General features: G+C 42.4%; 1 protein-coding gene across 1 annotated transcript in view; it reads left to right on the forward strand.

Annotated features, from left to right (window-relative positions):
• The window catches only part of ncanb (neurocan b), a 157,360-nt gene that overhangs the window by 70,955 nt on the left and 59,373 nt on the right, over positions 1 to 27,032 (forward strand). The window contains exons 6-10 of the mRNA XM_046391119.1: positions 2,745 to 2,919; positions 4,921 to 5,048; positions 7,192 to 7,485; positions 8,818 to 9,672; positions 14,579 to 15,793. Coding sequence (XP_046247075.1) covers positions 2,745 to 2,919; positions 4,921 to 5,048; positions 7,192 to 7,485; positions 8,818 to 9,672; positions 14,579 to 15,793 — 2,667 coding nt within the window. The remainder of the gene's footprint in view (positions 1 to 2,744; positions 2,920 to 4,920; positions 5,049 to 7,191; positions 7,486 to 8,817; positions 9,673 to 14,578; positions 15,794 to 27,032) is intronic.

Raw genomic sequence — 27,032 nt, forward strand, 5'->3', positions numbered from 1 at the left:
GTTGTCTTGCGAAATATGGCTGCCCACCATTAAGTGGGAAGAGGACAATAGAAATCAGCACTCGGCATGGTGAAAACATATTGTAATTGTTTCCACAACTTCTGCACAAGAAGTTCTTCTTCATAGTTGCAAAGTTAAACAATTCCAGGTCAATTCATGTCATGAGTTTAAAGAATATGCAGTCAACAGTTTGCCGATACATTTCTAAACCCCCTTTTTAAATATCATGAGAAATCCTGTTGAAGTCAAAATCTACCCAAAGCCTAATTGTATTGCACATCTGGACATCATTTTTAGTCATATTGATACTAAAATTAATTTTTGCTAAGAAATCAAAGAAAAAGAAAAAAAATCAATCCTTTGTGTTTGTTTCGACATGTGTTACCTCAGTCAAAATTATAATTACTAAAATTCTAAATTTTATTATTTTTTTATGGACAGCACCCCCTGCTGCTCCCCAAGAGACGTGACAAGCTAGCTCTAGAGTTGACACTGATCATTTGGTTGTGTTGGTGAACGCAATGGCTGACTATTAGCTTGGCATCCAGGGTTGTTAGGGTTCTCCCCGGTTATGGGCACTCCCTGTGTTGCTCTGTGACTCCTTACATTACTATGAGCTTTGATTTCAGTTGTGTCATTTATGTCACAGCGCATGTTAAGAATAATGAACAAAATGTCAGATCTAGTGGGAATTAGTGCTAATGCAAACTTGTTCCATAATACATCCAGTTATCTTAGACATTGCAACTGTAATGCAAACTCAACAACACAATGAGTTCTTCTAAATGTAATGTTGCAGATGGCTAATGGATGATAACCAACACTGTTTTTGAAAAGAGAGAGAAACATTTATTTGTAGGCTATACAAGGCTTTGACATGGTCTGGTCAACAACACAGCATGACAAATCCATCCAAAAGCTGTATTTTATTTTGAAACAATTGGGAAATGCGCGGGCGGCACGGTGGTGCAGTGGTGAGCACTGTCGCCTCATAGCAAGAGGGTTCCAAATTCGAATCCCGGTCTTGGCCCTTCTATGTTGAGTTTGCATGTTCTCCCTGTGCCTGCGTAGGTTTTCTTCAGGTACTCCGGCTTCCTCCCACAATACCAAAAACATGCACATTAGGTTAATTGGCTACTCTAAATTGCCCCTAGGTGTGATTGTGAGCGTGTGTGGTTGTTTGTCTTTGTGTGTTGGCCCTGCGATTGACTGGCGACCAGTCCAGGGTGTACCCCGCCTCTCGCCCGTAGTCAGCTGGGATAGGCTCCAGCTCCCCGCGACCCTGACAGATAAGCAGTATAGAAAATGGATGGATGGATGGGAAATGCACAGAATACCCATAGAACCATTATGGTTATACTTTCATGCACAAAATAATGTAGTGTAGTGGACTAAACAATATTGCCAAGGGACACTAACTGCTCAGCCCCATTACAATGGGTGCATCGTACAGTCACAAAACATGTGGCCTACCTACAAATGGTGCCTTCTTGTTCCTCTCCCTGGAGACTGTGTATGAATGTGTGAGGATACAGAGGGTAAAAATAGAGGCATGAGGTATTGGGCATTCAACCCTCATGTGGAATAAGACTGGATTTCCCATATTAAGAGAAAACCCATTTGTGTCTCTGGTGTACGTATTAGCCAGCGAGCTACCATCTCTGTTTGGACAAGATCCCACAGCCTCAAAGGAGAAAGAATGGAAACTGGGAAATTTGTAGAAAAGATGTGGAGCAAAAAGGAGAGAATTTCTGCTCCACATTTTTGCAAAGAGGAGAAAAAGACCAATACGACAGAATGGCTTGATGGACTGCTGGGATTATGGGAACTGTGTGTGTGTGTGTGAGTGTGAGAGAGTGTGACACACACAGCCCTGGTTCCTTCTTCACCCGTAGCCTGGAGTGCTAATGCTCAGATTGCCACACAGGCCTCCATCTTGCAAGAATCTCTGTCACTCTCCCAGACAAAGCCAGCGAAGATAAAGGAGCTGTGTTTGGTAGCCAGACGCCCACTGGCTTTCATGCTGCTGGATGCTCCTCAGGGGAGCAGCACTGCGTGACTGGCAGGCAGAGGTGGGAGGTGAGGGAACATTAGATGGACGCTTTTGAAGCGATTCCTTTCCCATTTAGGCAGAATGTATGCTCCTTTCACAAGAGAGAGAATTGAGTCTCACTTTATTGCCCCGTTAATTTTTTTTCTCCTTCCAATTTTATAACCTGATTTTTTTTTGTATTCCTGTCTATCTCTCACCATCTCTTTCTGTCTATGTGGTTCAGCAAATGCATCTCCTTGAATGCAGTCTGTCTCTGTTTTTTCTTTTTGTCTGCTTTCTATGTCTTTCCATCATGAGCTTAACAGCAGGCGGCGTGCAGCAGGGTGACATTGTGTGCGTACTGTTAAAGCAGTAAAATAAACATCACCATTGTTTGTCATACACTGTATCCAAGGGCAACATCTCTTTTCTCTAATGATAAGCCCACCGAGTGCCTAATGCAAATGAGACGCACATATGCAGGTTGCTGATCCTGAATGCTGTTGTTTCCTCCTGCACAGATGGAACAATGGCAGTACATGATGAGGATGTCTAGAGGGCTTTGTGTTTATGTATTTGAGAGCATGTACATGCTCATGTTCTAATGGTTCAAGGTTGCGGTTCATAAATATTTCTTTGACCCATAGGGTGCAGGTTGTAAATTCCTGTGATTAGTTTCTGGTCTCACATGCTGTGTCTCTTCTCGCTTCAGGTGTGGTATTTCACTACCGGGCCCCCCATGACCGCTACGCCCTGTCCTTTGCTGACGCCAAGAAGGTGTGTGTGGAGAACTCAGCAGCCATTGCAACACCAGGTCAGCTGCAGGCTACCTTCGCTGATGGATATGACAACTGTGATGCTGGCTGGCTGGCTGACCAGACTGTACGGTGAGCTTTTCGACAGTGCAGACTTTTACGGTCTCAGGTTAAAAAAGTGACTCTAAAGAAGACATTTTTACTACTTTACTCTTTACTTTCACTGTGTTGCTACTCTGATACAAAGCAGTGTCTTTGCTCATGACAACAGTCCATATTTAACCAAAATCATATTGTATGGGTACAGTAAAAAAGAACTAGTGAGGAAGAATACCAATTACCCCTCTGGTTAGAGTTGGCAAGTCATCAAAAAACACAGTAACCCATTTGTTCATGAACACAATTATGAACTTTTTTTTGGATGTTAAAAACATTCCCTGTAATATAGATAACACCAACCAATGGACAAAGTCTCGAGCATGAGTCTCCCCTGTATCCATCCTCAGGCATTTGACTCAATATTTATAAAATGCTGTGAGTCAACTCAGATCCATACATTGCAGCTGCATCTGAATATTCTGAGCTAGACAATTATTATCAGCTCTTGTTTGTGAGACCAGGCTGCTATTTCAAAATCATTACTATTTTAAAATCACTACCAGTTGTTTCAGCCTAACTTTTTGATAATTTGCCACATGATCAAAGGTTGAAACAAAAATAAATGCTCTCTGCTGCTAAAAACAGAAAACTTGACGAACTATGTACAAGTGTGAAGTATGGCAGCGTGAAAGTCATTTTGATCTTTTTGGTGTTTTTATGAACAAAAACTGTGTAATATAATTGGACCAAATTGCTTGTTTGCACACTGGAAAAGCAGTTAACTACATCTGCTCCCTCTGAGCTGTCTGTCAGGCTGCTGCATGCACTTCAGTTTGCCACCTTCCATAGAGTCAGAGCTCATGTCTCAAAGGTGTTCTCAATATCTGCATTTTAATTTCAAATCACCGTTGCTCCAGTGGCAAAGCAGATTGACTGTTGTCTTCCTGACAGCATTTCTCATCCTTCCTGTGGCGCAGCTTCCTTCCCTATTTCTTTCTCTCCTTCCGCCTTACCCCCCTGTTGTTTTCACTCGGGAGCTATTTAATTGGTCCAGATCCAGTAGGCTCCAACTGCACATCAGCCAGGAGGAAAGTGTCCAATTAATATTGTGGAAAAAATACAGACATCAGCCGTCGCTTCATCAGCCACCAAGCAGAAATAAAGTGGTTGAGGTTGGAGACACTATGAGACTTAGCTTTCTTGTTATACTCTGATGAAAACAGGTGGCTATTTAAGAAAAAGGCTGCAAGCTTGTAGTTATGTACAGGCATGAGTGCCTTCTGTATACGTGTTTGTGCACTTTGTGTGTGTGTGTGTGTGTGTGTGTCTTTTCCAAGTACTTCATAAGTCCCTGTATGCCCAGCATAATCTTTTAATCAGCCTCTTTGCCTGTGCCCTGGTGCTGCTGGAATCAATGTTCTTGTGGAATAATTGCTCAGTTGGAGCCTGAATATAGATCGCTGTTTTCGCAGCCCCACAGGCATGCCAAGCCACTGAAGGAATTCCTCATTCTTTTAACCTCTCCTTGACTTCCCACATCTACCTCTCTCTCTCTCTCTCTCTCTCTCACTCTCTCGCTCTCTTTAAATCTGTAGCATTGCAGGAATTCTTGCATTGCCAGACCATTAAACACATTTTTAAATAATTTTTAGTAAAATGGTAGGGTAAGTATTCTGTGAAATTCACACCAAGGGCAGAATAATTAAAAGAGGCAAGACGCTGTATCTTTTGAATTGCTTAGTAACTGTTGTCCCGAGGTTGTTTTGACATGTAATAAATGTTATTATGTACCTCGCTTTGGCATTTCATGGGGATATTTATTTGTTTATTTACCTTTATTCTGTGGGTAATATATTTTGGTAATCTCGTGGAGGAGGATACTTAAACTCATTGTATTCAGGTTAGGAGATGATAACAGTGTAGTTCAGTTTTGATCTTAGTTTGTATGCGTGTGAACACAGACTCATCCTCCAGGAGCCAAATTTGTCTGTGGCAGCCCATGTTAATCTCCTCTCTTTGCCACTTTCTCTGCAGGTATCCCATCCAGTCTCCTCGGCCTGGTTGCTATGGCGATCGTGAGGACTCACCCGGAGTCCGTAACTACGGCAATAGGTTCCCTGATGAGCTGTTTGACGTGTACTGCTTTGCTAAGCAGCTTCAAGGTAGGAGTCAGGAGCCTCAACCATACATTTGGGTTTAGTCATGCAAGGGTCCACCAGGCCATGAGTGTACAGCACAACAATGCTGTGATGATGGCTTCATACACCGTTAGCAAACAAAGCAAGACAGCTGTGGGAGAGTGAAGGGGGGAGAGCTCATGGAAATGATTGAAAAAGGGAAACACTGCCTCTTGCAGCCTTGAGATATGTGGCTCAGTAGTGTTATCCTAAAACTTTATTGTTCGATTAGCAATTCCATTGGCAAAGGTGACAAAGACAACAAGGGGACAAAATGTCTTTGACTCTAGCTAAACCCCCTCCCCTGAAGAGCAATTCTCCAATCATAGATTAACAACCATAATTAGGCACATCAGGCTTGTCAAAGTTTGATACTTCCAAGGCCAAATCAACGCATCTACTTTATTTCCTGCATCAACTGGTAGGGGATGTGTAGCATAACACCATGTACATCTGTGTAAAGTCTATGCCCAACACACCGTTTTTATTATGGTAGTGCACTTAAACCATAAGAGGTCTAAACACTGAACACAGACAGTGACATCTTTTTTGCTGTCTTGCCCCACCTTTACCCCCAGCATCCACCTGCAGACTCTGATTTGTCATCACTCCCCACTTCCTACTGTGCTCAGCTTTCCTTGTGGACAGTGACAGGGTCAGAGATTAAATACCAAACATCAACACTGCACATATTCTACAGTCACATTATAATCCAAGTTCTATCCAAGTCCAGAGGTTTCAGACAGACTGAAATGTTTGCTACATGAGAGCTCAGAAGCTCAGTAGTTTTTGTTGCCAACAACACCACAATTAAAATCACTGAAGGGGTTAGTTTATCTGGGTCACTTTTTATGAGGTGGTAAGACCACAACTGTTATTAAGTATAATGGTGGTGGGAGTTACCAGAGCTATTAGTAGACAGTGTGAACATCCTGTACGTGAGGGAAATGCTGAGCATAAAAATTACAAGACCACCTGTATTTATTTGTGAATTCCCAATATAATTCAGTGGTATCAGCAATCTGATTACAACAGTCAGAAGATAATTATCGTCAAACTGAAATTACTAGCTGATGCACACATCTGAACACATCTTGTGTTTTCTCTCATTGTTTGTAAAAACAACTAGAAGCTCAATCAGTAAATTCTGTTGTTCTATACATATCTATGTGCTGTAACAGGCCCCAGTTTAATTTAAATTCATGGTACGGCTTACTTTATAAGAAGTGCGTATACAAATTCTATTCATATTTTCACCAGCCTTACGATAAATATTTCAGTCATCTTCTAACCTTTCTTCTCTCACATCGCTCCTCACATAATCCCATCTGCTTCTGCTTCTTTCATTTTGTTTGCATCTTCACCCTTTACCTTTCACCTCCCCAGCTCTGTTCAATAAATCAGCAACACCATTCTTTACTCTCTTTACTCTTCATTCTCACTGTCCATTCCTCCAGCTCGTATTTTTTTCATCGCACACTGAACTGCCAGCAGATTTTCTGATCATGTAATCGTAATTGTGCCATGCAGATACAGTGGTCCTCTTGAGTGCTCTCTGTCTTGCTTGCTAAAGCCTTATTTTTGCATCACCACTACATTTCATCCACACCAACCCCACCTTTCTTCGGCTTCTCGTTTCTTCTTTTTCAGTCACAGTCTATGTACTTGTATTTCTCTAACTGTGTACTTGCCTCTTTGCAACTGCTTTGAATTCAAAGACTTGCCTTTATATAGACTGTTCTTTGAATCTGATGTGTCTTATTATTTTTTGTAAAAAATAAAATCCATTCTCGTTCATAGCAAGTAAAACTTTTCTCTTATCACACCATGTCAGGTTCCCACCTCCTATTGCTTTGACAAGGTTGACGGAGGAGAAAAAGGAAATGGCTAGAACGTATTACCTTTATCTACGAATATGACAGACACACGACAAAAGACTCAAGTGCACCTACATCACTTCCTACACCCCAAATTAAGACAAGCTAACTCTCAAAAACCTACAATCATAAGCCAACTAAAGAAAGACTGTCTTGCTGTCTGAGGATTAAAGATGCCTTCAGGCTCTCATCCATGTTGTGTAACACACAAACTGTACTCCTGGTCTGTCATTTCTTCCTTCTTCTCATAGGTGAAGTTTTCCACTCCATAGTCCCAGAGAAATTAAGCCTGGCCACAGCCTCCACTCACTGCCATTCTCTGGGAGCTCAGCTAGCCACTGTCGGGCAGCTCTACCTCGCCTGGCAGGCTGGCCTGGACCAGTGTGACCCTGGCTGGTTGGCTGACGGTAGCGTCCGCTACCCTATCAACGTCCCACGGAAGAACTGCGGTGGAGACGAGCCTGGGGTGCGAACTGTCTACAGCAACCCCAACCGTACTGGCTTCCCTGACACCACAGCCTTGTTCGATGCTTACTGCTACAGAGGTACTGATAAACATCATGCGCCATCATTGCTATGGCAACGAGAGGGGAGGATGTGTTTGTGTGTGTGGGTGTGTAGACCTGTTTTACTTACCTTGTGGCAACGAAAATCTGTACACAGTTACACATGGAGACTTACCTTCCGTACGGGGACAAAATGATGGTTATGGTTATGGTTAGAGTACTCTAAGTCTCCAGGAAACTAATGTGAGGCTATGTAATGTTCCTATAGGGCATGGAAATCAGACTGTGTGTGTTGATGTGTGTTGGTGGGGGGTGTGGGGGGTTGGTGTTATTAATTAGCGTGAGATGTTTGTGTCACACATAAAGCAGCTGAAAAGAGATTGTGTGACATTTGTGTGCCCCCCTGGTGGATGTGAGAGCTTGTATGAAAGACAGACAGAGAGAGAAAGTGAGACAGATAGACAGAGAGAGAGAGAGGGAGACAAAAGGAGGATGAGAGAGGAAGACACAGAGAAAGGGAGAGACAGAGCAACAGAGAAAGAGACGGAGAAGAAGAATGAGGGGGGAAGTGAGGAAGAAAGGAAGAGAGATAGAAAGAACGCGAACATGAATGAGACCAACTGGGGTTTGTAGTGACTCTGTGTCTGACCTTGTCTTTTATCATGTGCCAACTGAGAGTAGAATAAGTTAATTTCATCTTCACTTTGGATTGACTTTACACCACATTTTGTTCACTGATACTGTGTATTTCATAATTCATCAAATCTATGATTTTGCATACAGAGCTTATTTTTGTTTTTCCAGCTTCCACTGATGGTTACAGACCGCAGAATGATATTTGACAGTTATATTTCCATAGATAGCAAAAAAAAGAATGACATTTTCATCAGTCACAGTGTCAGCTTATGAAATTTTCACTGAAGCAAAACATCTGCATAACCCAATTATTTTAAGTAAACAAGAGCAGCGTGAGAGCAGAGCAGCAGCACATTTGTCAAAACAAACAGCTGATAGATGAACCTTTTTATTGCACCACACTGCAACACTTGTATGCACATTTACATTAATGTTTCAAACAAAGAATGTCTTTCAAATAGCTTAAATTACCTAAAATGGAAATATGTTTTGTTTAATAGCATAAATTTGGTTCATGTAAATAATATTGTTTATAAAATTGTTTTTTTTCAGGCACGTTTGCTGCTCTAACACTTTGAATTTAATCTTTTCTGAGTAGGAATAGCTGGTTTTCTGCAGTAGGAGGAGAGGGGTAAACTGAGGTCCAGCGTTGTGTTGTGCAGCAGCAGATAAAGCAGGTCAAGTGAGAAAACAATGCTGTTGCTTTTGGTGAAATGTAGCTGTCATGTGTTACAGCCCACCAGCCAGCAGGAGTCCAGGCTGCAGAGGCACAGGCTTTGCACCAGACCGCCAACCCATCAGCAGAGGCCATGTCTTCAGCCACTGAAGCCCAGCATGGTGCCCCTTTTTCCAAGACCTCCAACTGGACTGGCCTGGTTGACTTGGACAATGCAGGAGTCCACTCCATTGTGGGAATCAACAACTCCTCTGAAATCTCTGAAGAGCATGTGGTCATCCATTTAAGGCCAGAGGAAGGCTGGGATGAGAAACAGGAAGGACCTACAGCCAACAAACCCAGCCTGCAGGAGGTGTCTGATGGTCCAAAAAGTAGCAACCCGCCAGGTCTTTCTGATCTCAGGAGTTTGGAGAACCATGGAGGTTCTGCTCATGAGGAAGAAGATAGTGGTTATTTTGGATCATCTGAGACCCCATTATTATTCACCATAGCCTCTTCCACTCCCCAGACTCAAACTAGTAATGGCATGTTGGCTGAGTTTGTTAACACTCTGATGAGGCCCTTTAGGTACTGGAGTGGAGGTGAGGACATGGAGGGAACACAGAAAGGACCTTCAGTGGAAAAAGCAGGAGAGAACCAGACGCAGGGAGAAGGACCCAGCAGAACCTTGAATGTACCAAAACCCAGTGGAAACAAGGGCAGTGTGGACAATGCCATCACGGATCACAGGAGAGGTAGCTTTTCCTTCATGGCTCCTACCAGTGGGCAACAGAATCCAGTGGAAGGTCTCTCTGAGCAGGAGAAAGAGGTCATGCCGCTGATTCGATTAGTGCCTGCAGTCCAAAGCACAGGACAAAGTGACACGACGACGCAGCCAGGAGAGCGAACCTCCAGCTCTCCCTCCACTCTTCATGGTATGAGCTCATGTCTGTGTATTTGTGTGTATTCAGAGTTCACCTTTAGCCTAAAAGTACTAATTGAGCGTGAAATTGAAATAGAAATGAGGGTGAATTGAAACTGCTCTATTTCAAATAGAGGCATGATGCATTTTAATGTCACTGGTAAATATAGGATCTGTTTATGTTATGCTTTTCAAATAGTCTCTGTCTATTCCGCTCCCACTTTTTTTTTTCCCCTGGGGTATGTAATAATATATTCCTCCACAGGGTGTTTTGAAGTATTGCAGTAGATTTAATTAAACGCTAATTACAAACAATCAAAGGGGCAAGCACATACTGTAGGAAAAAAATCTCTTTATTCTCATATTTATTGACTGTGCTGTGTTGACAGTGCAGTCAATATTTCCCCTAAATTCACCTAGCAGCTGCAGATTTTCTTTTTAAATGAGATAGAGAAGAGAGGAGAGGGCTTCATCTTGTATCTTTAACAAAAGTTTGATTTCGCGTGAAGCATATACAGTAAATGTTATTTACCTGAATAATGTCAGCACGATTATAACAACATGCACCAGATAAATGTCAACACTGAAACAAGCTATACTGATAGGGCAGTGCAGTAACTTCACTTGATATTGCAGCAAATGCAATGATTTTGAAGGAATATGCATCGAAGTGCAGTTCATCCTGAGAGTGATCATCATTGAGCTACTAAACCACTGGCAAGGAGCCAAAGGTTCCTAGAGAATCAGATCATTCTCCAACTCCCCCCTCTCTATAAGGTGTACCCACCATCAAACCAGTGCACTGACCAGACTTTACAGGAGGTAACTCTGGAGAATGACTAAGCTTGCCTATTAGATTTAGGAGTTTTTTTTTGTTGAGATAAGGACTCATTCATTAGTTGAACTGTGGCTTTTGTATCGGAGTCTGACTGCCTCCTTGATGCAGCTCTGACAGTATTTTCTAGTTAAGTATCTTTGTACATTGAGTATTTTCAATGTTCAGATAAAGTTAAAGGACAGACTGAGCAAAAGACGAAAGAAAAGAACTTTTTTGAAAAAGAAATTTTACATACACAACCATGTTTTGTGTGGATGCTTCGCCTGTGCTACTGTGACTCCATCCTGGGGGAAACACAAAGTGTACTAGCTAAGCTTGAAATTTAATCTACTTTGCTGTCATAAAAGTTTTACTCACATATATATTGCGTGTTTAGAACAAAGCAGACCTGCATCACAAATTACAGCATATATTTCCGAGTCAAAAAAATATTAGACTGAAATAGTGACTGGTAATAGCTGTGGAGAATAAATTAAACAGAAAATAAAAACAAAGCAACTTGACCAGACATAAAGTTTAAGAAGTCTGAGAGAGATATTGTCTTGGGAGTATGAGAAGGTCAAATGCAGTGTTAGATCTGTTGTTACTGTGTGTGCATGCTTGCATGTGTGTGTGTGTGTGTGTGTGTGTGCGTGCACATGAGCTGAAGAACCTGGAGGCCTTGTCAGACAGGTAACATCCACAGTGGAGTGAATTACCCTCAGGAATGACGCGCTATAAGACACCCAAAGATAGAAAAGGTCACCAGGTCATTGGTTTCAGCTCTTTTTTGAAAGAACACTGGCACAAAAAAGCCCAAATCACTTATTGTATTTTAGAACCACCAAGGTTAATGTAGACTGAAGATTAGAGGAATGACTCCTGACTGGAAGATTGCTACCAGAGCCAGGCAGCTACAGTAAAGCCTAAATTACAGCTCAGTAGTCGTCATTGTCCAGAAATAAAGAAATAAACCAGACCAAAGCTGAAACTGAAGTGTACCACAGCCTTGGGTTTTCTTGTAATGGCCTCTACAAATTAACACATCCTTGCCATCAGCTGAAGGGGAGAATACAAAAAAAGACTCCCACAGACAGCCAGAAGAATGATTCAATATTGGTGATGGACTTTTCTCACATAGCAGTTGCTGGCTTTATTAATCTAAATACTCGCTGCTGTGCTACCTGAAATGTGACGCCAACCCGCAATGTACTGATGAAAATCCAGGCTTTAGTCTGCATGCATTATTCACAGCCGTATCCAATTAACTTGGAGGTTGGGCTGCACCGCCGTTTGCTCTCATCTCCATCTATGTCTCTGCCAATTAGGCCCTGGCTCTCTGAAGGTAGGCGTTAGTGGTTGGTACGGTTAGTTTGAGCAACATGGGGGGGAGGGAAGGGGAAGAAGGAGAAACAGGGTGAGGAATAGTTGTTCCTTTTTTAATGTTGCAGTGATGGAAAGCTGCCCAACTGATGTTGCCTCTTAAACTAGCATCAGTGAGCTGAATGAATTCTGCTGTTGCATACCGCAGGCTATCCCTTGGATCTCAACATTTAGTAACTGATGATGCTATGTGCTATGCCTTTTGATTGAGGGGGGTGCAAAGCTTTGTACTGGAGATAGTTCATCCATAAGATCAAAATTCAAGTGCTGAATCTAATTATTTTAATGGTAAAAAGATCTCCAAGTGTAGAGATCTAACTTTAATTACGTCCCCTACAAATCAAAATATTTTGAACATTTTATCAAATTAAGTATAGTTTTTCTTAAGATCCTAATGGAGCAATCTGCCTCCAATAAAAGCATGTGGAATTTGAATAAGCCCTACTTGAGACCCAACTGTCTGTCAAGGAAATGCATGTCTTCTTCACCTCACAGACTGAATTTATGTGATAGAAGACAGTGGAGTCTGTGTGCCAACACTCAGTGTGGATGCTGCTGACATGATTCACATGGCCATGCAATAACTTCTTCTCAGTCTCTATTATTAGATGCCGTATCTGCAGATAGGCTGATGTGGCACTGGTACCAGCTCCCTCTGTGTGTCTCTCTCACTGTCAGCCTACACTCTCACAATTTAATATCATGTCTGCCTGACCCGAGGGATTCTCTCAGTCCGTTTACTCCAGTAAAGTGGAGTCAACACAGCAGAACCACTCACGGTGGAAGCACACAATTACTGTCTGAACGGGGTTTATTATGAATGTGTTTTGCAGCATCGCAGTGTTGAGTTGTGGCTTTTCCACCAACGGGTTTACAGCCTCAGAGCTGAACTTTAAGCATGCTCTAAACATTGCCACGAAATCATCCAAATCTATGTCTAATTGTTTCATTTTATTTATTACATGGGTCATTACATAGATGATCAAACCAGATTAATGTGTTTAATTATTCTCACTTTCATCAGTGTGTGTAGTAAAAGTATGTAATTAGCTATTTGGATTATTAATAGGACAATTACACCAGTCTGCATGGCTCTTATGGAAATGAACCTCAGGCTCATAAACCTCACTTGGGCATAAGGCAACAGCGGACCTCCTGAATAATTTACATACATTTTAATATTATATGCATGGACATATTTGTGTATGTTCTGCCTCTCATGGTAATTTGTTGTGCTGGGTTGGGTTGCACACCCCCTCCCGCAATGCTAAACTTTTTAGACATGTTAACTGAACTGATTACAGCCAAAGCCAAGCTGAGCAATGGTGACAATGATGGGAGCAACACTAGCTGGGCCTCTCAGTAACACACACACACACACACACACACACACACACACACACACACACACACACATAACAGCTGTGAGTCACACATGCAGACAGAATGCATTATTGATGGTGTAGACAGTGTCTGGTTTAAACCCGTAAGCTGATAAGGTACAGTGGACCACTTCATCTAAATAAACAGGCCGAGATGGAGCCTGTTGTGAAGCGACTCATTTGCTTATCGTGTTGCAAGTGCTCCTGCGTTTTTCCACATGGCTTCTCCCACCACAGGCAAGTGTGTCCCTGCAGGAGGTTGTTTGGGGTAAGAATTCACAGGGAATGGGAAAACTGGGACAGAGAAGAGGAGTGTGAAATTACTTTGAATACATCCTTCCATCCTTTTGGTGTGTTTGTTTCTTTGTGTGTACATGTGCGTTTATGCACAAATGGATGGCCCCCATCTTTATCAAGAACTCACTGATCGGCTCCACCGATGAGGAGAGAGGAAAAAACATCCAACTTACAGCAAATAACCATCGGTTCACTTAAAAGTATTGTTTTTCAACAGCTTAAAAAATCATGGAAGACAAACTGAACCTAAGTCCCAATGCGCTTTCAACAAACTATGTGATTTATTAGTAACTGCCAAAATTCTTAAACATTTCAAGGACACAAAGCTAAAAATTTCACATGTTTTCTGGAGGTTATTGGTAGAGAAGGCAGCTTTGGGGAAAATAAAACTTATTGTTGAGGTTTAGTACCAGTTTTGTTTGATTTGGTATGATATTGCCAGTTCTGAATTGGATTCTTAAATTGCTTAAAACAGAAGTGAATAAAACACTGGACCAGGTTTAAATGCCATAGTGACAGGAACACTTTTTGTGCTAGAGCAGTTTGAGTTGTTTCACTGTGACTTACATGCACCAGTCAGCCAATTTATATATTCAATACAGAATATAAAGTTTTGCCCTGGTCTGTTAATGGTGTCCATGCTACATTCAATGGAGTCTGATCACGGTTCTTTTTTTTACAAACAATGGTTGTCGCTTATTTAGTCAGTGTTCATCTTTTTTTCTTTTTTTTTTTACTATTCCTTATAAAAACTGGTTTGTTGCATGAGCACAGAAAAAGGAACAAATGCAATAGTCGCTGACACAGTCCACACGACACAAACCGATACCAGTGAAGGCACGCTGGCCAGTGCTCACACCGCTGACGTGTTTTCATAATAATTTTGAATCTGTGCTATACGAGTTGTACAGGGATCATGTAAACCAAACTGAGTTTTAATTGCTTATTACACATCCATAAAATTAAATCCACCCCTACTCTTCCCAACCCCATAATGGAATCGTATTAATTAGTCTACATTGTCTCTTTATTTCCTTTAGAATTCACCACATCAGAGCCCAATGGGAAAGCACCACCCAGTGAACACGTCAACATCTCTGGTTCTCCGGGTCCCAGAGAAAGCCTGGCTTTTCCCCCTGCCCCCAGCCACCACTTTCAATGGGCCATGAAGTCCATGCGTGGCTCCAAACTTGGCCCCCCTGGTAAAGTGGCCTATGTAGGTAAACGTCCCACTTGGGAGCCTATGGAAGCCAAAGCAGGGCCACTTGAGATGATGACTCTCCCCACATCCCTTCGACAGGACAACCCAGAGAACTATTCAGGCCAGGGGAGGGACCAGGACGGAGAAGATGCTAACACCCCATCAGATGCCAGAATTGCATCAGGGGAGGAAAGAGAGATAGAGGGTAGCAGTGAAGGGAAAAACTTTCCTGATGGGTTTGGATTGAAAGCCGGCAACATGGACAGCAGTGATCCTGAAACAGAGTCTTCTCTTAGACAAAGCCAGACCGAGTTTGTGACTGTGGCAGAGCGCACCACTCTGTCCCAGTGGCAGCTAGTGGAGCAGCCCACCACCCCACCTCTGGGTTCCCAGGAACCAGACACAGCAGAGGAGGCCAGGGGAGAGATCTTTTATGTTCGACGGCCTACCGACAACCTCTCCTCTGCTTCCTCCCAAAGAGAAGAGGGTAGTTCAAATTCAGGTTTTACTCCTGTTTTTAGGAAGCACAGTAAAGTCATGAGCAGAAAGGAGACAATGACTTCCACGCCTGAAGCCCTAATGGAGGTTCTGACAACCTCTGAAATGACCACAGTGGAACTTTTGAAAACCACAGACACACAGAGGACAGATCCTGTCACCACAGTAGCCACGACAGAGAAGTTCTCAGACAAAGCCACTACAGAGGAACAGTCCATTTCCATTTCATGGGTTCAGGAAAAGAATGAAGAAACAACAAGTACACCTGACCTGCAGGAACTCTCAGCTACTCCAACACCCAGTGAGGGATCTCAAACGACTACAGATGTCATTCAGTTGATTACCTTTGCATCAGACTCCAAGGCTGGCATCACAGAAATGGAGTCCAGGTCTGCAGTCTCTGAATCCTTTGTGGTTGGAAGTCAGTGGACACCTTTCAAAGACATGAGCCCAAAGTCAGAGGAGCACAAAACTTCAGTGACGACTGACGACAAAGATGCAAACAACCCTTTCGGCGTTCTCGTACCCAACTGGGCCTTTGGGCTAATCCCATCAGGTACGTAAACTCCCCGGTGTTCCCAATGAATGAACTCCACTGTCATTATTATCTTCACAATTATGAGTGATTATCTCATCAGTAGCAGTTTTATTTAATTATGTATGCAGCTCAGTGAGAGCCAGAACTATCATTCACATCATCGCTGTCCTGAGGTGACATACAGTACTGTAATAGCAATAAGTTAGCACTGCTGCATGCCCTCCACTTGAGATCATAGCCTCTTCAAACAACCTCCAATTATACACCACTATTTTCTTACCGTGTCTGCCTCTTGTCATTTCATTCTACATCTGCACTCTCTCTCGTGCTCTGACATACATCTTGTGTGCTTAATCCAGACTTGTTTTTTTTTTTTTTTTTGCCTTCACATCCTCTTTCTTTCTTTTCCCGTCTTCCCACATTTGGTGTAGAGAGACAGCTCTAGACAGCAAGGCGTTGCACTGAGGTGAGACCATCTAGGTCTTGGTGAAGTAATTAGTGGGTCAGAGTGAGTGCAATTAGGTGAACTGGGAAGAGGCAGACATCCTAGTCCCCCAACAAATCAATGTAGACACAAACTACAAGATTCGACTCGTAATTGACCGAGGCTTCTCATTTTCAAATTTGTCCATGTTCCCTCTGCTCTTTCTCTGGCTTTGGACTCCATCCTTAAAGTTGTTGTTCATAATAATAGCAGTATATGTGCCCTGTGTCTCAGCATGTTGGCATTGATTTCTTTTCATAAGTTAATGGATCTGCAACTGTGGCAGAAAACCCGAGTAAATGAACATAAATGCTGTTCTCAGGGCCACTTGTCTCTTCTGTGTCTAAATTTGTAATCTTTACAAACAAAATGTGCTTGCTTAGTATTTAATGTGTCCATCTAGAAATTACTGCAGTTATTTTTTCGGTTCCTGCAAAACTAATGCCGTTCATTCATCCTCAGCTCAGTGCGTCTGGTATTTTCTGGGTTTTGAAAATACATTTTTTTTAGAACATGACTGGGATCATTAGTCACCCTGCTCTGTAAAGTGCATTTCGAAAACTTTTCTTCACAATTCATCACGTGGAGAGGTCAGAGCTGGTGGCGATAGCTGTTTATAGCTGCATTTACATGAAGCCTTCTATGCCACTAATAACATCCTATTCAAAAAACATGCACTGCAAGGAAGCATTTTGCAGTAAGTGTGAATGATGAAAATTCATCAAGTGCTGTGAAATTACCTCCAATCATTGTATCTTTTTGGAATAGCTGTTCTCTAGGTCAAAGATCTTTTCCTGGGAAGATTCAGCACTTGATTGTCTCCATTGTTTGGTCATTTCAGGACACATTTTACCAGTAGCGACGATTGTCTGAGTAGCATGTCTTTCCTCAGGAGAGCAGCCACGTGGCCAAGTGGTATTTCTAGTGTACAGGAGATTGTGATGTGGGGGACTTGCCTTCTGCCTTTAACAGCAGTAGATGACCAGGAAAGTAATCTTATCATTTAATTTAGTGAGCAACTAAGATTTTAGTCAGAAAAGAAAAATCTTATTATGCTTATGTAATTGCAGCTCAGGGACAGTTACTTTCTTCAGATTATGCAGTCTGTTTATGACACAAGGAAATGAAAACAGTACAGGAGTACAAGAGGACATTTTTGTCTTTATCATTTTTTCTGACACAGTGACATTTGAAGGGAAAGAGTGGCCCTGTTCTTGTTGAGTGATTAGAAGCATGAGACCCCTCCCTTCAAGTGACCTTTTGTAGCTGTCAGTTATAGTACAGAGAAAATTACAGCAATGGTTGTCTGCCCATTAAAGCAGAGATATAGAGACAGAGAGGAGGGAAAGGGCAGACAGGATGGACAGCTCTTGGGAAGGAAGATTGGGGCAGAGGAATAGAGGGGTGAGTGTGTCCTCTACAATCTTGTAGGTGGAAGTACATAAAACTCTTTAATTAATGATCAGAAACTACACTATCACGGTCCTGCGAGCCTACAGAGAGTACATTGTTCCTCCTCATCTTTTTCCTCTCCCTCCCTCATCCCTTCATTCTTTATTTCTTTACATTTCTTTACTTCCTACCCCCGTCTTCATTTGTTGTTTGTTATCGGAACAGTCTCAGCCCCTCTGTGTCCTATTTGGCTATATATCAGAGTGATAAGACGCTGGTATATAATGCCATCCAGCTTTCCAATTCCCCATCACTCTGGCCTCCAGCTAAACCCACACAGATGGGTGGACATACACACACATAAAAAAACTAAATATATGTGAGGACGCACCAGCATGCCAAGCTTGCTCAGGAGTAAACCTTGTTAATCCATCCCACAAGTCGCACCATCACATACAAACACACACACAACTGAATATGTTTTAATCCCTCACAGTGAACACTGCAAGAAAGTAAACACGTTTCATTTTATTTTTCTTTTCAATTACCCATATCTTCATTTCCATATTGTATAATCCTACAAACAGCATTTATGGAAGTTACTAACGCCACAAAAAAGTTACAAAAATGGTTACTGGTCCAGAGAATCCCAGGAAGAGTGGAAATTTACAGAAGTGGTTCAGAACACTGGCATCCGTGGGGTGACAAAGCAGGTCGGGCGGATACAGTAATGTCTGCTGTCTGTCCAGCCTTTAAATTACCAATGCCAGTCTGATACTCTGGCAAACAGGGAGGAAGATGCCTCTGAGTTATAGTTATCTTGACTAAAGCCTTGTCCCGGGCTCAAGATGGATCAGACCTCTGGCAGCATCAATAAAACGGCAGGCAGCCCTCAACCAAATTAGAGTGTTAAATTTGGAGGAGAAGAGCCAGTAGGTTGACATGTGTGTGTGTGTGTGTGTGTGTGTGTGTGTGTGTGTGTGTGTGTGTGTCTGAATGTGTCTGTATTTGGGGATAGCGGGGGACTGAAGGAGATAAATGGAGAGGGGGACAGGCTGTGGTGGCATATTATCAGTATGGATCTGTGGATAGATGTTCAGTTTGTCTGCTGGCTCTTGGAGTCCTTGGATAGGCTGTTTGGAGCAGCAAGAGGGCACATTCTCAGTGCTGCATATACAAGCCTATTGATTTTCCTGCATCTCCCTCCCTGTGTCTTTTTCTCTCTGTTCCCTCTCTCTTCTCTGTCTCTCCCTTACTGGCTTTTTCCCGCTTGTGCTCGCTCCCCGTCTCCCTGACTTTATATCTTTTATTACCCTTCTGGCCATTGTTATGACTCTCTCCGGCATAATGTTTTGATAGCCTCTTGAACTCCAATGTGGTACGACACAAAGCAGTCAATTGTCGTCTAACCGTATCTGTCCCCTGTACTACCCTCAGCCTCAGCATGATCCTCGTCACTGCCTTTTTAAGAATCACTTCCTTTAAATCCATCTGCTGCCTAATCTGCCATCCTTCTATCTGCTTCTCGTCTCCAAGTCTCCTTCTTTCTCTCTTTTCATGGTGTAATTCCACCTTTTTTCACATGAAACACTCCTGGTGAATCTAATCCTGTGCTATCGGCTGCTGCATATTAAATGAATAGGATTTGTAAAGAACAGCCTTGAGGGACACCGGGCTCCATCGTGGTGTGGGATGCAATGGCGTTACACACCACTCTGTGCTGAGTGAGCATAGACTCTTTGTATCCTGTTAACCAAGGGGATAATGAAGCAATCGAAGTGTTGAAAATGAGCTTAGGTACACTGTGGTGGGAAATCACACTGAGCCTTTTGTGTGCATCACTGACTGTGGATAATGATAATGACCAGTTTAAAATCCACTGAATCTGCTTGAAGATCATAATGTCAAACTCTCCGTAAACACCTGTCTGTAGTCCTGGATTAAGTGGCAGCGCCCTCCTCAGCAGGTCAGGGCTACTAAAAGACCGATAAACCCAATTTATTACAAAAACATCACACGTGGATGATAATGTTGGTAAAGCCAGTGGTTTTGTGTCAGTTCTCTGAGGCAGTGCTTTGAGATTAGCATCTATGTCAGAAGGTCAGACCCCAGGTAAACACTATACTGTGGCTGGTCATGCTAATTTTTTGTTGCCGGTGATAGTACTGGCATAGATTGTTTAACCTTGTTTGTGGAGTTTGTGGGAAGGACTACCAAAGGGGTTGACATCAAAAAGTGGTTTATAGATTGGATGGGTGACTGCAGACTAGGTAATATAACCAGCTTCTCTCTTGTGAGCTGCAGAACAGCAGTAAACTCTGCATCACCTGCCCATAAGTTTAAGTTAGCCTTATCACTAACAGGCCTTCTATCAAAACTGAGGCTACAGTTATCTGGAGTGCGTTTAACATCTAGATTAACTTTTACAGAGATAAATGGGTCCAGATATTGAAATAGAATATTGAGGAGGGAGAGAACATGTAGACAGAAGTTTTTAATCGCTAAGAAGTCAGCATGTGCATTACAACTCCATACATCATGTTGAATTTGCAGTGTTCAGAGCCATTTTCAACTTTAAAGAAGGTATGTCTATAGATTGTAAGCACAACAGCTCATGATACTCAGTCTCTCCATGGACTAAGTCAAGTGGTGTGCCCGGAAAGGTCATTCAACATTACAGCAAGCAGTGATATGAAAGGCAAATATTTGCAGTTTTGCAAAGTGCAGTTGGTTTTTTTTTTTAACTGCTGAAGTAAAACACACAGTGAATAAATAATTCAGCAAGGGATTTTCTGCGTGGCAGGCAAAGAGCTGGAGCGAAATATCTGTTATCAGAGTGTTCACTGACATTTTGGGGAGTGGAAAGTGTTGATTTATACATGTAAAAGTCAATGAAACAAACAGCTATGTTTGCAAAGCTAATGCACCATCAAAATTTGGTTTTAATATTCTGCAGTGAGCCTGAAAAAAACAGAGAAAAGCTGTCTTAAACAGGCATTTTTATGACATCATAAAAATGCTTTATTATCTTTGGAGCCACAACAAAACCTGATGATTATTCAGCCTCTAGGAGGCCCATCACAGGCTGCTGTATTTTATTTTCTAGATTGTGTGACCCAGAGCTCCCATTATGGCAGATGAATAACTGAATCTCTTGACTGTTACTGGTAGCAGATCTGCAGCAGAACTGAATAACAAGTTCTGTTGTTGTTTTTATGAGTATTTTCTCATCTCACTGCACTCTAAAGATGAGTTGGGCGGCAGACCAGAGGGCAATGGGAGCTTCAGTAACACAGTAACTGGATGCTAAGCCCCAGTTTTCTCTTTCCCTGGGCACAATATGTGCTTTTTAATCATGTATTTGTTTTGTTAGTGCAGCGACTTATGCTGGCATATACACAAAGCACTGTTGTACAGTTGTACATTCAGCCTCCCAATTTGGGATTGGAAGTTCAAAATAATCTATTTTCATAAGAGCCAAATATAGTGAACATTCTCTATCAACCATCAAAGCCTTGTTCAGGTGTCATCATCTCCTCTTTTGTTGATTTTTTTGGAGTCATTGTTATTTAGTTACATCTGTAAACCAGATAAGAGAATACCACTGCTGAGCAATGTGTCACCCCATAACAATACAATCAGGGATTCACTGAGAAGGGTTGCTTTTTCTTTTTTTTTTTTAAGTTCTTCCCGGATGAATTCCTATCTGAGTTTTTATTGTCAGGTACAGCCCTGGGGCCCCTAACGGTGCATAGAGTTTCATAAAGCAACGAACAGCATCACCTCTGTGTGCCACCAATTGGGAAAAGATTGGTGGGATGGATGGAAACACAGAGCTTGGCAGGGTGCTGTCAAGAGGAATATAATCCTCTGTGTGGAGTGATTGTGTGGCTGTGCAATGCAGAGAGAGGCTAACTTGGTCAGGTTACGTTAACTGACACAATGGAGCATTCAGGTGCTATCAGATCAGACGTCAAGAATCACCTTCCTTTCATTGAAATCATATTTCAGCTGTCTAACTGTATCCAACAGTTTTTGTCCTCTTAGAGGACAAAGAATAGAGTCAACCTGGCAGCACACACCCATGTTGTTTTTCAGATCAGTTTCCCTCTGTGCTTTTATCTCTAAACAATAAGGATCTGGAAATATATATATATGCTCAGCAGACGCAATGTATTATACCTGTAGCATACCCAACAAGATCATCTTGTGTCCCCAAGATGTTACATTTTGCATTTTCATTCTCCATTTGCAGTCAGACACACACACATCCTTCAGCGACTCTGCCAGTCACGCATACAGGCGCGCACGGTTGAAAATGAAGCCACCCGCCATCAAGGTTAACAGTGAAATGTATGATTTCAAACTGAAGTATTTTCTAGCTACAGAGGAGTGGCAGCAGAGAGGAAGAGTGCACCCAGCTGGGGATTTTTTTGAGCTGCCAGATTGCCTGACAGACTTCATTCCCTCTCACTGTTGCTGGCGCTGAAGGCAGAGCGGTGGAGAGCAGTGGCAGGGGTGTTTGGCTCCCAGCGTCAGTCGCAACGCATCATGCAGCAGCCAGCACACAGCGGGTGGAAAGGTTGAAGGGTCCCTTCATGTAGGGCTCGTCAGACACACCCACGGATCTGTCCCAGTGGGAGATGACTTGTAGATGAGGGGGAAAAGAAATATAAAAATCTCAAGGGGAGGAAGGTTTCTTAAATGATGGAGGTCATTGATACAAAGGTGTAAATGACTGATCTGATTACTGATCTGGTGCGCTATGAGAAAGAAGTTGCAAATTCTGTGAAGAAAACTTCCTTATATAGTTTCTGCTGGCAGGGGCACTGTGAGGTCATGTAAAATATTTCTTCTTTGTTGAGTTTTAAACAGGTCTCCAGGCAAACCCTGCTGTCCACAGCTTGCTTCCCATAGTAGTGTTGCCCTGATGTCAGAATATCTTCTTGACAGTAACCACAGTGGAACACAAACAAGCAGCAAAGGGAGTGTAAGATCCCCAATCTGTTTGTGTGTGCATTTCCTGCTTTTTGTTTCTGATTAAGGACTCACTGTGATGGCAAATTTGCAACAAACTGCACCACATGTAAGGGCATGTGTGCAAGGTCAGTGAAGGCATATGTGTTGTTTCTGTTTGTTCTGTTTGCATAGCACTACATGCTCAAGAGGTATATAAATATGATGATTTGGTGATTAATACTGATATAATAATGATATTTTGTCTTCTCAGCCAGGCGTTGGTCTCGTCCCTTTTAGGCAGTTGTGCCTCAGCGGGATGTGATGGCTCACCAGATGGATAGAAGAGTGCATATCATCTTCTGCAAATGGGGGAATAGTGTTGTTTTCTGTGAGCTGCTGACTTAGAAGATATAAATGTGTATGACACCACAAATGTGCTGCCAAAGGCAGGCGGCGTACCTTTGTGAGTTGAATTTATATCTGTGGCTATTCCAAGACTGGTCAGCTTGTTTGCCATAGTGATGCATGGTTTTATTTTAAATCACAATGATTCACATAATAACTGTTTTCCCCAGGCACTACATGATCCATGACTTGCTCCTGTCAGATTTAACTAGAACAATCACACAATAATAGTCATATTTACTTTATATTGGAATTTAAAAAATGCATTTTTTAAAAGATATATCTCTGGTGTTTGCTGTGGACTTTTCCCTCTGCAATGATAATTATAATAATATATTTATTTTGTTTAAACTCCATTAATTAAAAGGCGGGTAAAAATAGGAGTCTAATTTTAAAGAGAAATAAACTTCCACAGTTCGACAGCACTGGACTGGATTTTTTAACAAGGTGACCACAATGGATCACTTTACAGTTTAGCCTGACACTTCTCAAGTAGAAACTGCAAATGTGGTTCTGTCCAGTTAACTTCAAATGAGCGTTAGGGATTTAATAAATTGAATGGGAAATTTTATGCAGCCTGCAAGCGGTGAAGGAGATAACAGAAATAACACAGCCTGGCTGCAATCACTTTTAGATGTGCTTGGAGAGTATCTAATCACAGTGTTTATGTCCTTTATTCACACTACACATTATCTGTTTCGTATAAGCTGTTATCATAACAACATCAACTCAACTGAGTGACACACCGACCCGGCTGTAGCCATGATAGCAGCCCCTCTGCTCACATTACTTGATTTGTGTGTAGCTCTTATCTGTTGCACCTCACCTGCCATTTTCGCACCATACTTTCTGCACAAACTGATGGGCAAAGAACATCCCAAGGTTAAGACCATGGCCATTTGTCACTGAACTTCTTACATAACTTTTTGCGCCACCAGGAATATATTCTTCTCCGCATTCGAAATAACAACAGAGTGTTCATCTGTATGTACATCCCTCGCTGAAGTGAAAGACGTATTGATGATCCATACACGCTTGTTGAATTCACAGAGGCATCACTTGATGTGTAAAAATACATGTTCGTTTCAGTAATCATGTAAGTCACAATGAATAATTCATAATACGTCACTGACAATAACTGTAACTGTTATGGCTAGATAATTTAAAAAAAGAGGGAAAGAGGTTGATTCAATATTCTCATTTCACAAAGCCTTGAAAATGAGAGCAAAGAAGCACTGAAGAGAAGAGGTGGTAAAAAAAAGAATCAGGGTGGATAGAATGTGTTTGTGATGATAAGCCAGGATGGATTATTTTCCTGCCACTCTGACAGCCCAGATAATGCAATTTATTTAGGACGGATGGAGACGCCACAAGTGCCGCTCTTGTAACAATAGACCCTCAATTTCTTCATCGGTCTCGCCGTGCAGGCCACCTGAAATGGGTTGTATTGAATTGCTGGCATGTTACTCCTCCCTGGTCCTCTCCAGGCTGATTCAGTGTGACGCCCGGTTCACAAGGTGCTCGCTAAGAGCACATCGGCTGCTTTCTGCTGTCTCAGGCTTCTGGCACTGTAGCTAATTGCAAGTGTCATGCTTTTTCTTAGTTTGTGTGTGTGCGTGTGTGTCTGGGTGTGTTTGCTTTTGCAGAAAGGTGGAAAAACATTTTATGCAGTTGAAAAGAGGTGAAGCTGAAAGTAGAAGGGACTCTGCATGGAAAACTCCTAAAATGGTCTATTTGGACTTTTTATTCTTGTATTTTTGTCTATTTTTAGTATGGAACTATATTCTAACTTGTAAGAGTTATCAGACTTGAGTCTCCACATCTCTTTAGTGTCAGATACACCTTTGGGGTTGATTTACCTATACATATGGCAGTAAATTGACAAAAGCACCGCGTAAATAAATAATACTTTGAAACAGGTTAATATATTGGCAACGCAGTCTCTGTCATTTGAGTAATCTGGTGTTGATTGCAGCTTTCAGCGTGCTCAGTAATAATTAATGCATTACTGGAATGGGTTACATGTGGAATGTTTGACATTGCAGACTCCAGTCGGCATTCAATGTTGTTTGTTTGAATACCCCTTTCACCCCTGGACACGCACTCTCACACATGCACAAAGATGTCGCTTGGTACGTGCAGCCAAGACACAGGGCAACACGTGGTCAGACTGACAGAAATAGCCGCTCCCTCCCCTGCAGTGCTCATCAATCCTAGTTTGTCAGCAGCTGCTCTGCTTGGGCTGACTACAGTAATCACATCGCTACACCTTCCCAATCTACAGCCTTCCCCTCTAACATATGAACACATTCTCAGAGGATGGCAGACGTTCAAGTGGTGAGCTGGGTTCAAACCTCGATTCAGCAAGTATCCAAGTTGTCAGTTGTCCTTGAGCACTGACTTCCTGCCAGCTCAGAAGCTGACCAGGTGCTCTGATCTTCCCGTGGCAGGGAGATCAATAGAGTATTGCATTATTATTCTTTACAGCAGCTGACGTTTTAGAGTGCGTGACCCCTTGGATAAATAGCTCTGTAGCTTTGTGGTCTTTGCTACCACACATCCAGCTTCATTTTAACACTGCACACACATACTGCAGGGCAGTGTTTCCCAACCTTTTTTGAGCCACGGCACATATTTTACATTAGCAAGATCGCGTGGCGTGCTGCCGGGCTAAAATGTTTGGATCAATTGGGCGCTCCACCCGCCAACACACGCCGCCCGCCCAGAGCGCCGTCGGGTGAAGCCATATGGCCCCCCACGGCACAACCGACAACTGCTGTAGGGCCTCTTTACATTGTGTGGTTTTGGGCAAACAGGATTTTGTCTCACACAGTGTAACATGCAGTGAACTTGCAAGACTGTCACTTCATAAAGCCTTAAACCTTGTTATTTTAATTGAGAAGAAGCTTGAAAGCTCACTCAGTAATTAATTGGCTAAACAAATATTAGAGAAAGCTAGGCAAAAATAAATTTGTGTAGCTGTTGTTTTTTTTTTTGTTTGTTTCTATCTTTTTCTGTCTTTTCTGTAAATAGTTTTATGGCCCTTTGGATATGTCTTCCACACCACTGGTTTAGACTGACAGCTGGTGCAGTGGGTTAAAAGGGAGAGGTGGAAGCTTGGTTTCAGGGAGGCAAGGCGGCGCTGACCCTCCCTGTTCTCATGACCTCATGGTCTGTATAGGGCTGAAGAATTTGGTGTAATGTTCCACATTGCAGAGTGTCAGCCTCTGCACACATTAGATTGTCTGACTCTGCAGACTGAGTGCTGGGGCAATGACATGATCAGCACCAAACTAGAGCAAGTAAGCCGACAAGTAAACGTAACCTCTGTCTCTTCTCCATCCCTTCCCCGCTCCTCTCCCACCTCCTTGGCCTCCCTCGCTGCCCTCATGTAGCTCACCTCTGTAAATGAATCACTTTCAAGTAATGTGAAACTGCATGGAGTCTGCATCTTTGTGCTAGAGAGAGGCCTTATCTCTCTTTCAGCAGAAATAGGTTTCATATATCACCTAGTCTGTATTCAGCTTGCCGTGGCAGTAATTGTAGCTCATCTGCAGTGAGTGACTTTCCTGTCTGCGGACACGTTGATACATGAATCATATTCCTACCTGTGAGTCTGCCTGCCTCTGTCCATCCTGTCAGAGACGTAAATTTGAGAACAACAAACTTTAGCCAAACTGTCACTACAGCTTATTATTAACTTTGCTTGGCCAGAATGAAGATCCAGATGTGTATAATTTTCTCCATGGAGCCAGTGATGATAAAGAGCTTTTCTCATGTTTATTTCAGCACTACCTTAAAGAGAATCTCAAGTGTTATCGAAATTGGTTGATATTTTTATAGCCATAGGGACATAGATATAAAAAATTCAAACTGGTAAAGAAACACGTGCATGCAGGTTGGTCAAGACCACTGAAATATATAAAGATGGATGACGTGTCTCCACTTCCTTCCAGATATGAGCTCTGCCATTTTGTGCTGGTGACATCATTTGGAGCTGGACTCAGTAGTGATCAG

Source organism: Scatophagus argus, chromosome 6 (genome assembly GCF_020382885.2).
Source record: "Scatophagus argus isolate fScaArg1 chromosome 6, fScaArg1.pri, whole genome shotgun sequence".
Classification (NCBI taxonomy): Eukaryota; Metazoa; Chordata; class Actinopteri; family Scatophagidae; genus Scatophagus; species Scatophagus argus.